Source organism: Eubalaena glacialis, chromosome 2 (genome assembly GCF_028564815.1).
Source record: "Eubalaena glacialis isolate mEubGla1 chromosome 2, mEubGla1.1.hap2.+ XY, whole genome shotgun sequence".
Lineage (NCBI taxonomy): Eukaryota > Metazoa > Chordata > Mammalia > Artiodactyla > Balaenidae > Eubalaena > Eubalaena glacialis.
The window spans coordinates 37,266,653-37,280,638 of record NC_083717.1 but is presented as its reverse complement, the minus strand read 5'-3'; the positions used below and the strand labels follow the sequence as shown (position 1 = coordinate 37,280,638).

The window sequence follows — 13,986 nt, the reverse complement described above, 5'->3', positions numbered from 1 at the left end:
CTGGGCTTCTCAGTGAGGCGGGGAGGGGAGGACAGAGGGCCTGAGATAGACTTTCAAGCACTCTGAGGCGTTTTCAGAGCGTTTTCTTCACCAATTACTCTTTATTTAGAAGAGTGCAGATTCTGCCTGGAAAAATTACGTTCGAAAACCAGCAAAACAGAGGCAGAAAACACTACAATTGATGGTAAAAATCTTTTTCTGTGTCTTTCAAGACATGTTCTTTGAGCCGCTGGTACTTTTGTAAGGCAGGGAGGCACACATAAGATTATTGCTAAATGTGCTTAAACTTGATAATGTAAGTCACGTGCCAGTGGTTTGGGCCCACTCGGCTAGTAAAGAGGGCCAATAGCACAAAACTGCCCTCGGGTTACCCGGCCTTTCAGCTCTGCCGCCCTCGGGAAACTGCCCGGTGCGCACCTCCGGCCCGGAATATCCCGGCTCGAGGGGCGCCAGGTCTGTGGATCTTAGGCTCGTCTTGAAGCCCGAGCCGCCGAAGGGAACCCGCCGCCTGAGCCCGTCTGGCAGTCTCAGCGCCGCAGCAGGGACTCCAGCCCGGAGCACGCGTCCAGGTCTTTACAGTAGCCGGGCCGGAGGCGGGAGCCGCGGCACCTCAGAGTCGTTCCAGGGCCGCGCTAGGAAAGGTGTGGACGGCGGGAGAGGAAAGGGATCCGTCGGCGCCGGGGTCTCGGCTGACCAGGAGCCGAAGGGAGGGCGGGAGAAAGGGCGGGTCGGAGATGGGCTGCTCCGGGGTACTTGATGGACCCCCCGGAGTGCCACCCTCTAGCTGATTCTGGGAGGAGACCCAGGCACAGAGAGGCTAAGTGATTCGCTCAAGGTCACACAGCGAGCCGCTGGCGATATGTGTGGGGTGTAGTTCTGCCAACGCGTCTCGCGTCATCACAGGCCTCGCGCGGCACGGCGGACGCCTGGTTCTGCTCCCGCAAGCAAGGAGCCTTTGGGGTCTTGGGCGCCCCGTCCTTTGGTTAATAGCAGAGTAGGACGGCGTCCCCACCTTGCCACTAAATGTAGCTTCTTCGCATCCCAGCATCACAGCCTCCCAGTCGCCTGTGTAGGCGGGCATGGTGCTCCAGGTCTTGGCGCGAGAGGGAACGCACAAGGACTGCGGCCCCCGACAATGACGCCCGGACCCCACCTGCCTGGAACCACCCGAAACAGAGGTCCTTCCACCGGCCTCTTTAATGGCTCAGAGATAGTGACCGTTATCTCTAATTATCTATTAGTCATGCAGCTGCTAGGTTACGGAGCCGGGATTCGAACCCATTGGTCTGGGTTTTGATGGCCGCAGGCCCGAGGTCAGAGCCCACCGGCCCCGGGGTGGCTGTGTGTGGCCTTGGGCAAGTCTTTCTCTCCCAGCCGCGCAGCGCCCCCCTCACATCGTGGACGCGCATGCTCAGTGGTGGGAGGGGCCGGGAGGAGGTGGCGGGCGCCCCAGCTGCTTTGCATTGACGCCAGCACCCGCTGGAGGTCACCGCTGGGGGCTGGGCGCGGCGTGCTGCCGGGAAGACCCGGCCCGGGAAACGGAGCCGGAGCCGCTCCGCCCGCAGCTCCCGGGTGAGCGCCGCCGCTTCAGCGCTTCTCGACGGCACGGCTTCAGATCCGACTGGAGCCGAGGTCTCTCCTTCCCTACCCGGGCGGACGCGGCCTCGCCGCCCCGACCGGCTTCTTCCGGCCCCTACCCCTCAACGGCGAGAGATCTAGGCTAGCTTTCTCTGCCACCAGCCCTCGGACCAGGAGCATTTATTCGCAGGGCGGCAGGCGGAGCGGCGTGGGTGCCCGAGCCTCGAGAGTCGGCGGCTGCAGCGCCGCGGAGCGGGAACGGGGCCGTGAGCTGGCGCAGCAGGGAGCTCACCTCCCTCGGGGGTCGCGCCGCCCCACGGCCCGGACTCGCCTCCTCTCGGGTCGAGAAAGCTCAAATCTCCTCCCCCGAAATTCCCCGGAAGCGCGGCGCGGCCGAGGCGAGCGCGGCGATGTGAGGGAGGCGGCCAGCGGCTCCCGCTTCAGGAAGGGCATGTTCGGAGGGGCGGCCGCCGTGCGCTGCCCGCCCCACCGCCCTCTCCCCACCGCTGCAGCCGCTGCGCCCGCACCGCGATAAAAAGGGGCGGCCGCACTTCCTGGCGCGAGACCCGCGCTCGCCGCCGCCCGCCAGCCCGCCCGCCCAGGCGTCCGCGAGGCGCCGGGCTGGCCGTTTACTGACCGTTTCGCGGCTGCCCGCCAGCGTGTCGGCGACGCCGCCGCCAGCATGGGCTGTGCCCCGAGCATCCACGCTTCCGAGAGCCGGGCGGTGTACCACGGCGGCAACGAGGCCGAGGACGCGCCGGGCCCCACGGCGACGCCGTTGCTGCCCGGCGGGCCGCGCCTCCCACCTGGTCAGACGACGGCCGCCTCGGCCCGGTCCTGCGGCTCCAGCCTCGTGGAGTCCGAGCCAAGCGGCGGCAGCGGCAGCGGCAACGGCAACACGGTAAGGGGTGCCGGGCGGGTGGGGGCTCCGAGGCTGCGGTCCGCGGTGAAATTCGGGCCCCGCGGCGCGGCAGCTTTCCCGCAGGGCCGGGTGGGGCTCTCTCCCGGTTCGCGGTGCCCTGTCGCCCGGCTTTGGATGACTTTGACGGACGCCAGCGGACTGTCTTGCCAGGGCAGCGACCGGAGGCGTACCAACCGTGGTCCTGGGGACCGTGCTTGGTAGACTTGTGCTTAGGACGCTTTCCGAGCCGCGGGCGTCGGTTCCTGGGACACATCCGACCCGACGTGTCGAGCAGGAGGGACCGCTGTGAACTTGACCCAGGCGCTTGAATCCATTACCTACCAAACAGCTGGTACAGAGAAACCCCCCCCCCCGCCAGGATATTCTGGCGCGACCTTGAACGGTAAATCAGTGTGAACTTTGTTCTTTTGGTTCTCCTGGTGGAAAGGGAAGGTCGGCTAGCACTGTGAAGCCGGGGTACTGGACCCTACCACCGTGTTGCGTTTTCCCTGTGTCAGCTTTGCACAAGCATGCAGTTGCAGTTTTCCATTTTCTTTGGGACTATTAAAATGTAATCTGGAACATCAGCTTTGCTTCACTGCACATGTATTTGAGGTTCACGTTTATTAGCATGCATGTTGTACTTGAAGCATATGTAATTAGAAAATAGTATCAGAAACGCGATTTTTGAAGCATTCAGCAGAACAAAGTTAATTTTTTATTAAGCAGTCTTACTGGGACAGTTTGTGACTGTGTTTTTAAATTGCGTGTCTTCTCCAGCGCCTATTGCCTTGGCTATGTTTTGTCAGAGTTTCTGGGTTTAGTCTTTGTTAAGGTTTTCTAAAGGGAAGGTATTTTTCCTTTTTAAAAATAGGAAAAAAATGTTCATGAGGACAGACTGCCGCAGCTTTCGGGTTCTCTGATTTGAAATTTTAGAGCTGGAATTCACGCGTTTGTTTATGTGTTATTAAACTAGGGGAAAATATTCCTGTATGTATGGTTGCAGATTGTTGAGGATCATCCCTCTCGTTCCTGCTGTGTTTTAAAAGAGTCATTCGCGAAACTGTCTTGATTTTCTTGCTTATTGAGTACTGCTAGACCTCCCAAATTAGAGGGATAGAAATTGGTTCACTTTCTGTCTTAAATTTCTAGCAGTCATCATGCCTTTTCTATAAAAGAAAGTCTTTTTCAGTGTTGCATAACATAGATGAAGTGATTTCTCCCCCTGTCTTGCGCTATCTGAAAATTCAAATTCATTCTGATGATCAGATTTGGATTCCTTCTCTTACAGAGTCTTTGTAGAAACCTGTGATAGTTTTAAACTATTAACCTAAGCTGCTTTTAATGTCACTGTAATGCTTGTACGTTAAGCTACCTAACTGGCTTTAAAAAAAAAAAAAAAAGACATCACAGGTGAAGTTGAATATGGAAGCTATAACAGCTTTCAAGTTTTTGACCCAAATCTGATATTGGTTATCTTGCATTAAGTAATATTAAACTTTTAGTCACTAACGTAGCTTTTTAAGAAAGAGGCCCTTGTGCCTTATTGGCCTTTTTGGGGCAGTTGTCCTGAATTCACCCAGGTGTCTTGTAAGCATTTCCAGTGTAGCAGCTTGCTCTTCTGCCATCCACATTGCCTAGAGGTCCCCTGAGTTTCTAAGAGTCTGAAGTATTCTGCCCATTGTCAGACCATTGTCTTGAGTTGGGGTCCAGAAAAATACATTCATCATTACAGTGCTTAATCCACTGGCATGCATATGGTAGGTGCTAAATAAATGTTTGTTGAGTTTTATTTTTGTTGTTAACTGAATGATGAAACTTTTTCAGTCACTGGAATTGGATTCCATGAAACTTCCAATGTAGGCTTTAAGGTTAGCTTTTTCAGGAGGAGGAGTCAAATTATAAATAACCCCACAACCATAGAAATAATAGTCCCATGCTTGTTATTCATGAACTATATATGTTGTTACCACATCTCAGTTACAGATATTTGTAATTAGGCATATCAGGTAATAGGCAGAGGTAAATATCAGCATTTTTTTAGTTCAGTATTTTTTCTTTAAGGAAATGAATCTTTTGAAATTAAGATTCAGTATACTCTGGAAATTTAAAAACCCATGTTTAGAGAAGATAAGCTTTCAGCAATTTAGCAAAGTCAAATTATTATATAATGAATTTGAATTCCTTTATATTAACATATCAAGATCCAATTTTAGTTCATTAAAAATATTTTTTCTTAAAAATATAGTAAGTCAGCTTATTGTTGAGTGAATTCCAGTCAGAAATTCATTGGGGAAGTTGTTGTATTTCTATAGCATATAGTAAACACCAGTTCATCAGAATGCTTGGGAGATTGATAATCAATTGCATTTTCGGATTAATCATCCCCTACACCTGTAGCGTATCCCACATGTGTTCCATGAAGCAATTTGTGGACTGTTAATAAGTATTAAATGAATAAAGTGTCTATGGTCAAATTAGTTTGGGAAATACTGGCTCAGACTAAGTTTGGCAGATTTCTTTCATACAGGATTTGTCAGAAAGCTTAATTTCCTAAAATACACTCTGAATCTCCAAGTGGTGTTTAGAGTGTGCAACATTTCCCAAATGTGTTTGATTATGGAGCCCATTTGTTGAGGTATATCTTAGACAGGCCACATGTTAAGACACGATTCCTAACATGAGATACCGATATTCAAAGTACAAGAAATATACTTAACAGTAAAACTCAGTAAACATAATCTGCTTCTTAATGATTCCAAAGGTACTTTAGGATCTTGTAATACATTAGGCTGGGTCATCTTTATGAACTTATTTAAGTATTACCAAAAATACTCTGGCTGTTTATCCATTTCAGGAGTTATAGTCTATGTGGTTACAGATAATGAATGCTGTTTTCAGTTTGAACACTTACAGTTTTGTTTTGTATCAGGATGCACTTTAGCTGTAACATTTAACATTTTCTTGTCAGTCTTTAGATTTACTCCGTTTTCCCTTTCCTTAGCTAGGACTTTCAGTTGCCCTTGAAAGATTTGTGTGAGTAGACCCTACGCTCACCCTCCCTCCGTTTTTGCAAACACCCAGTGCACTGCTAAAGATGGATGCCCTCCCCATCGTGTGTCACTGATCAGCTCTGTGAGGGGCAGTCACGTCTGTTTTGTTCCCTGCTGTGTCCCCCCACACAGTAGGCCTTCCACAGACATTGGTTGAATTGGAGAATTGTGTGGACTAAGCTGTAGAAGTGGAAAATCCAGCCAGCCCATATAAAGGAGAAATAGAAACCAGTTTTAACTAGAGTGGAGGCTGTAGAATTTAGATTTGGTTTTTGGAAGTCTCTGGTACTGCTCTTTCAGAGCATTTGTGCTCAGGGAATAATATATTTCCACCCTGGTGAGTCCAGTAGATTTCTCTATAGAGATTTAAGGATTAGTGCAGCTGGTGGGCAGAACACAACAGGTGACAGATGATGGCGTGGCCACACGCTAACCTCTAACCAGGGGTTACTGCCTTCAGCTCTCAGACCGATTCTCCATTTGTCTATCTCTAGTATTTGCTTGTGTCATTTTTTCCCCGCACCTAGTTTTCCCTTATTTTTCACCACCTTCCCCTTTTTCCTAGTCTTCCTCGCTCCTTTTCCCTGCCAGCCCACCATCCTCCACAAAACTGGTGATATTACCCACCCTAGTCCACCAAAGTTTAGTGGTTTCTTGGTGTTTCCAGCTATGGAATAAAATTTGTTGCCTGCTCTTAACATACAGCGTGGATTAATCAAATTTTTATATTTTCCTAAAAGAAAGTGAATTTTTCTTTGTGCGTGACCTGAGTGACCCCCCACCCCTGCAACTAGGGGTCACCGGCCCTTGGTAGATTATCTGGAGTTACTGAAAGTTTCCCTGTGAAAGTGTGGTTGAGAAAATGAGACCCAACTTTCTTTTTTTTTTTTAAATTATTAGCACCTTTAATTATTTTTTATTTATTTATTTTTTTGGCTGTGTTGGGTCTTCGTTTCTGTGCGAGGGCTTCCTCTAGTTGCGGCGAGCGGGGGCCACTCTTCATTGCGGTGCGCGGGCCTCTCACTATCGTGGCCTCTGTTGTTGCGGAGCACAGGCTCCAGACGCGCAGGCTCAGTAGTTGTGGCTCACGGGCCTAGTTGCTCCGCGGCATGTGGGATCTTCCCAGACCAGGGCTCGAACCCGTGTCCCCTGCATTGGCAGGCAGATTCTCAACCACTGCGCCACCAGGGAAGCCCCGAGACCCAACTTTCTGTTCCTGAAATAGTGACTATAATTTTATCTTGAGCTCATGGGCTGTGAGTTCTGTCATCATTGTGTTCTTATGCCTTTTGGTGTATAGAATCTCATTATCTTGCCAGGCTTAGCTATAAAGATAACTGCTTTTAAAATTTTTCTTGAATGCCTATTATATACATAAAATGCTTTGTATTATATATGTTTTTTAGTGCTTAATATCATTACCACCATAACTTTAAGTTTGGTTCTTAAGAGTGATGTTATGAATGTCACAGCTCTATCAGCTGAGACCTGCCCTGGGCTGGCCTTGGCCCTGTCCTTGCTGAAGTGAGTGTTGGGATGGGGCCTGTGGTCCCTTCTGGCACAAATGTTCCCTGTGAAGTGGCTTATGACACTGGTTTTCCCTTGGACGGCTTGCCTGTTTGGATTGGGTTCTTCAGTAGGGGAAGGTTTGTGATGTGAGGCCACAGGGTGAGGCAGACATCTCAGAATAACCTAAAATGCCTTAATGGGCAGAGTATTTTAAAAACTTAACATAAAAAGAAATCAAAGAACAGAGGGAGAAGTTGCTTAGGACATGAGTAAGCCCTTGGTCGTATCCAAAGACAGTGGCTTCAGCCTGGTTTCTCAACACAGTGGGATGGTAGGCGGCATTGGATTCTGAAGTTCTTAGACAGCAGACTGTTCATACGAGTAATATCCCCCTTTCCTTGATGCCTCCTACGTGGTAGGCACTGTGCTGGATGCCTTTCAGATGTTCTCTCATTTCAACCCTGTGAGGTGGCTAGTGTCATTTCCCTTTTGCAGATAGGCGCCAGAGGTTAGAAACTCACCCAAGGCCATACAGTTAGGCTGGGATTCAAAGCCATTGTTCCTGGTGCTTATCTCCTGGCTTGGTGCTCTGAGAACCACCTGTCTCTATTACATCTACCATTCTGTGGCCTTCTGCTAGGCGACAGACATCGCAGGTCCACCTGGGTTTTAAGCAGGCATCCTGAATGTGTGTTATTAAGATTTTGTTGAGTCTTGACTTACTGGGGCAGTTGGTTCCAGCACTACCTTAGGTTCCCATGTTTGTGGAAGTCACAGCCATATTCAGCCCTGTCCCAGTTAATTCCTCAAGTCAGGCATTTTGTGAGGCCCTCTGATCTGTCCTCTTCACTCTCTAAAATGAGTTGGCAGGCATGCCTCAGGGGTACTTTTTCCTCTCCCTCGTGCTCAGGCTGCAGGTAGCCTTCCTTAGCCAGGACCTCCGTAGGAGCCAGCCTGGAGTGCAGCCCCTCGCCCCCTTCTTCTGCCCACAGTTCTGCACATACATATCCTCCCAGACTTAGGCCCAGCTGAAATCTTTCTTGAGGCCCTGGTTATACTTGCACTCTTTTTCCTCTGCTCTTGGGACTTTCTCCTGTAGCCCTTGTGGGCTCGGTTTTCTCTTTTGAGCCTCCGGCTGGATTCTAGGCCGATTGAGGGCAAGGACTGTGTCCTAGTTTCATTACAGTTCCCAAAGTGTTTGGCACACTAAGTAAATGTTTGGATAAATACACCAGTCTCTAAGGCTGAAAGGGCTTTTATTCATATTCCGTGGGTCTATCTCACCTGTTTAAATTTAACCAAAATTATTGGGGTGTGTTGTTATATGTTTTAACAAAAAGCCAAAATACCCTGAAGCCAGTGATTAATCTGTGGAGTGATTAGTAAAGCTTTTGCCTCTCATTTTGGCCGTGTCAGGGTTGAGCAGTGTTCCTGGATCTCGTCCTTCTGTTCTACTTTTGTTCTGCTCTGGTAAGAAGAGTGGTGGAATATCTTGTCAGAGAGCTGTTTTGACAAGTTTTGTGTTGCAGTTTCTTAGCTACAGGCCTCATATGCAGTTTGCCCATCTATATAGACAGGAAGGATATCACAGATTTCCCCAGACTTTGGGCATGGCCTCAAAGAACTCAGCGAGGGGGGCTTGCCAGTTCTTTTATTCTGTGTGGATTGGAAACACACCTTCGATCTGTTGAGTTCATGCTCATTTACTGTCTGCGTGCCTCTCCCTTTCATGTCCTGCTAGTGTAAGTACAACAGCTGCTTCAGCCTTGTCACTCTGCTCATGGGACAAGCAAAGGGCTGGTGGCACATCATCAGCAGTTTCCACGTGGTCTTCAAATGTTTGCGGTTGCCGGCAGGTCCCTAGTGAGGTGTATTTGAAAGAACGGAGGTGGAGGCGCCAGAGGTGTTTGTTTTTAAGTCCAGCACTGTGAGGTACCGGCTGTGTAATATTTGGCAAGTTCTGATCCTAAGTTTTCTCAAGCATAAAATGAGACTAGAATACCTGGGTTTTGGTGAGGATCACTTAAAATAATCTGTGTGAAAGTGTTTTGTAAATTCCAAAGCACCAGTACCTGTAAGGATTGATCTTTTTCTTTCAGTTACCTTTTTCAAAGGCAAACTTTGCTCAAATATATCTGCTATTTTTTTTTGACAATTTTTTTGAAGATTTATTTTTTTGATGTGGACCATTTTTAAAGTCTTTATTGAATTTATTGCAACATCGCTTCTGTTTTATGTTTTGGTTTTTTGACTGTGAGGCATGTGGGATCTTAGCTCCCCGACCAGGGATCGAACCCACACCCCTTGCTTTGGAAGGCAAAGTCTTAACTACTGGACCACCAGGGAAGTCCCTATCTGCTTATTTTTTAAAGCACATCTCTTCCTTTTTAAAATATATTTTTGTCTTTTCCCTAATATTTTATTGTGAAAATTTTCAAACATACAGCAAAGTTGAAAGAATTACCACGTGTATACCTACCACCTAGATTCTGCTGTTAACACTTTCCTTTATTTGCTTTACCACTTCTCTCTATCCCTTTATCCACCCAGAAATCCATTTTATTTTTGGAGTCATTTCCAAGTAAGTTCGACACATCAGTATACGTGACTCCTGAACACTTCAGTATGCATATCACCTAGAATTTAAAAATTTGTTTCCTTTTTTTTTTAACAAATGTGTATGCTCGTGTAATGCAAATCTCTGTCAGGATACAGAATAGTTCTCTGTGTTCCTCTTCCATTCCTAACCCCACCCACTAACAACCACAGTTTTTTTTCCCACTGTAAATTATTTTTGCCTGTTCTAGGTTTCATATAAATAGAATCTTAAAGAATGTATTCTTTTGTGTAAGGCTTTTTTCATTCAGCATAGTATTTTTGAGATTCATTTACGTTGCTCTTTTTTCTTGCTGAGTAGTATTCTGTTGTGTGACTAGATCACAATTCACTTATTCATTCTCTTGTTGAGGGATGGTAGGGCTGCTTTTAATTTTTGGCTATTAAAAATACAGCTGCTATGAATATTCTAGTATAAATTATAATGTGGGCATATGCTTTCATTTTTCTTGGGTAACTACCAAGAAGTAGAATTGCTGGGTCATAGGATAGCTATTATATTTAGCTTTTTAAGAAACAGCTTGACCTTTCTCCAGGGTTATACAATTCCACACTCCTGCTAACAGTATATAATAAAAATTCCGTTGGTCCACGTCCTTGCCACCGTTTGGTGTTACCAGTCTTTTAATTTTAGCCATTCTGGTGGGTGTGTAGTGGTATCTCCTTGTGGTTTTGATTTGCATTTCCTTGATGGCTAATAATTTTGAGTACGTTTTCATGTGCTAATTGATTGTTTATATAACTTCCTTTTTGAAGTTTTTATTTTAACATTTATTTATTTATTTATTTATTTTTGGCTGTGTTTTGGGTCTTCGTTTCTGTGCGAGGGCTTTCTCCATTTGCGGCGAGCTGGGGCCACTCTTCATCGCGGTGCGCGGGCCTCTCACTGTCGCGGCCTCTCGTTGCGGAGCACGGGCTCCAGACGCGCAGGCTCAGTAGTTGTGGCTCACGGGCCCAGTTGCTCCGCGGCATGTGGGATCCTCCCAGACCAGGGCTCGAACCCTTGTCCCCTGCATTGGCAGGCAGATTCTCAACCACTGTGCCACCAGGGAAGCCCCTAACACTTTTTTATTAAAAGGAAATATAAATATTTTCATGATCTCTGGGTAGGGAAGGACTTATTAAACAAGTTACACAAAGCATTTACCATAAAGGAAAAGGTTAATAAATTCAACTAAGTTAAAATAAAGAACTTCTCATCAAAATAGTGAAAAGGAAGGAAACCATAAACTGGAAGAAGATATTTGCAACACATAACACCAATGAAGGATTGGTATCCAGAATAAATATAGAACTCTTACAGTAGGTAAGAAAAGGACAGCCCAGTTGAAAAATACGCAAAGACTTAGGGAGCTTATCAGAGAGGAAACCAAATGGCCAATACATGTGTGAAAAGATGTCAGCCTCACTGCGGAAATGCAAATTAAAACCACAATGAAATAACAATTTACACCCACCAAATGGGCAAATGTTTAAAAGCCTGACAGTATTTTTGAGGAATTCTTCAACACTGTAAGTAAAAGCATAAATCGGTTGGAAAACCGATTGGAAAACCATTGTCATTACCAAGTAGTGTTAAACATGTGACCCTATGACCTAGCAATTTCAATCCTAGAGACACATATGTGTATTGAAACATGCATAAGAATGTTCATAGGAGCATTGCTTTTAATAGCAAACTTTTTGATAAAACCCAAATATCCCTCAGCAACATAATGGATGAATAAGTTGTGATATGCAAAGGAATACTTTTCAGCTTTGAAAATGAATGGCTTATAGGTACAGATATGAACATAGATCAATCTCAAAAACAATGTTGAAAGAAAGAACTTACAGAAGAATTTATAAAGTATAATTCTTTTTATTTAAAGTTTAATAGCTAAACAGTATGTTATATAGGAATATATGTGATATACATATAGATATTAAAACTATAAAGAAAACTAAAGAAATAATTACAATAAAATTCAGTTAGGCAGAGAAAGTTTATTTTACAGACTAAAATGATTAGCAGGTTAATTTGAGTGCCTAGTACAGAAGATACAGGAGCCAAGCAGGAGGCCCTGCCCTCAGGGCAGAAATAGTCCTCTCTGGAAGTGTGGGGCAGGCCTCTGACCTAGAAGTGAGGATGAGGCCTGAGGGATGGAGTGGGTGTTCAGAGAACAGGCAGGAGCTTGGTCTGGATTGATCAGAAGGTGCAGAGGGAGGAAGGGAGGGAGGGGTTTGGCCTGGGCTAAGAAGACTGGGAGGACCTGGATGGGTAGAGAATGAGGGTGTGTATGGGGTGGGGGGTTGCTGGCTTGTTCCACAAACAGTGAGGAGGTTGACCAGGGATAGGAGGGAAGGCTTGAAAACCAGGTTAAGGAGTTTGAAGTCCATCCTGTAAACTTCAGAGAACTTTCATTTTCAGCATTGTAGTTACAGGATGAATGTATTTTATGAAGATTAAGTTTTAGGAGGAAAGTGCACTGGGTGGGGTAAGGAAAAGTTAGAGGCGGGGCATCACCCAGGGCGCTATTGTCGTGGTTCAGGCACAAAGTATGACCAGGTGTAACTAGGTAGTGTAGTGGTTTGGGAAAGGAAGGAAGGAAGAGCTGGCAGGCTAGGGAATGGATTGGATTTGGGGAGTGAGGGATGAGGGAAGTGGAGGGTGACTCAGAGGTTGGGGTTTACCGGCTTAGAAGGACTGTGATAACATGCTCAATTTCTACAGTGCTGTATAGTTGACTGGGCGCTATTTTTTTTTTTTTTTTTAACTGAAGTATAGTTGATTTACAATGTTGTGTTGATTTACAATGCTGTGTTTTCTGGTATACAGCAAACTGATTTTATATATATATAAACACATATATATATTCTTTTTCATATCCTTTGCCATTGTAGTTTATTACAAGATAGTGAATATAGTTCCCTGTGATATACAGTAGGACCTAGTTGTTGATCTATTTTATATGCAGTAGTTTGTATCTGCTAATCCCAAACTCCTAATTGATCCCTCCCCCCTTCCCCTTTGGTAACAGTAAGTTTGTTTTCTATGTCTGTGAGTCTCAGAATTGTTTCTCTCCACAGAAATCTTCAGTAAAAGGCGAAAGATTTATTTGATCTGAAGAGAAATCAGAGTATACTGAGTGCAATTTTTATACATCATCTCATTTGATGTTCACCAAACTCCTGTGAGGTAGGAAGGAGGGATTTTATTTTCCCTGTTGAAGAGCTAAAAGGAGCAGAAATTTAAAGAGATCAAATGACTTGCCCAAGTTTGTGGTGACTGCTTACAGAAACAGGTTCACTATAATAGCATAGGGTAGAAGTCAGAGGAAAGAGAGGTTAGGGAATTTTTAAAAGCCTTTCTTGTATCTTGGTTCTGGATTTATTTTATAAAAGTAAACTTTTATTACTTTTTCTCATTACAAAAGTAATGTTCATTTTAGAAAACTTGAAAAAGAAAAGGACCTTAAATTGCATAATCATTTAAATTGCACAATCAGGAGTTAGCTACTCATAAAATGGTATTATGTTTCCTTCCATCCTTGTAGATAACTTTAAATAACTGTAATTAAAAACTATTTTTTTAAATGGTTTTATTCTTTTAGTTCTAGGAAACATTTAATTGTCATGTCTTCAAATGTTGTCCCCCCTTCCATTTCCTCCCTTCCCTTCTGCAGATTCCTCCAAATGATCAGATTTAGGCACATCTTTGATCTGTCCTCTATATCTCTTCAGTTTTCTTTTACTTCCCATCTCTGTGCTATAGTCTGGGAGGGTTCTTTAGCTCACTCTCCTAGCTCATTGATTCATTCCTCAGGGTCTACTCAGCTATCTAGCCCTTTGAGTTTTTGTTTTTGTTTTTGTTTTTGTTTTTAATTTTATTTTTGGCTGCACTGAGCCTTTGTTGCTGCGTGCGGGCTTTTCTCTAGTTGAGGCGAGCAGTGGCTTCTCTTGTTGCGGAGCACGGGTTCTAGAGCGCAGGCTCAGTAGTTGTGGCGCACGGGCTTAGTTGCTCCGCCGCATGTGGGATCTTCCCGGACTAGGGCTCGAACCCATGTCCCTTGCATTGGCAGGCGGGTTCTTAACCACTGAGCCACCCTTCGAGTTTTTAAATTGGACAGTTTCTATGTTCAAGATTTATGGTGGGTTCTTTTTATAACTGCTTATTTATGGGTTTTTTTTGTTTTGTTACAGCATACTCGTTATCTTTTTGAGTATATTAATTATATACACTTTAAAGTCCTATTCTGATTGCTGTTTATTTAAAACATTTTTTTGAGATATAAATGCAGTTAGCACAGTATACAAAATCTTAAAGAGTATGGCTTGATAAAATTTTAC

General features: G+C 45.4%; 1 protein-coding gene and 1 pseudogene across 1 annotated transcript; one reads left to right on the top strand and one right to left on the bottom strand.

Annotated features, from left to right (window-relative positions):
- The first annotated feature begins 1,969 nt into the window (after positions 1-1,969).
- Positions 1,970-12,785, top strand: LOC133084931 (high affinity cAMP-specific and IBMX-insensitive 3',5'-cyclic phosphodiesterase 8A-like). Its single transcript, XM_061181750.1, has 2 exons — positions 1,970-2,479; positions 12,727-12,785. The coding sequence occupies exons 1-2, from the start codon at positions 2,261-2,263 to the stop codon at positions 12,757-12,759; spliced, it is 252 nt and encodes an 83-aa protein (XP_061037733.1). The 5' UTR covers positions 1,970-2,260; the 3' UTR covers positions 12,760-12,785.
- LOC133086254 (U5 spliceosomal RNA) lies at positions 12,691-12,780 on the bottom strand (annotated as a pseudogene).
- Positions 12,786-13,986: the final 1,201 nt, after the last annotated feature.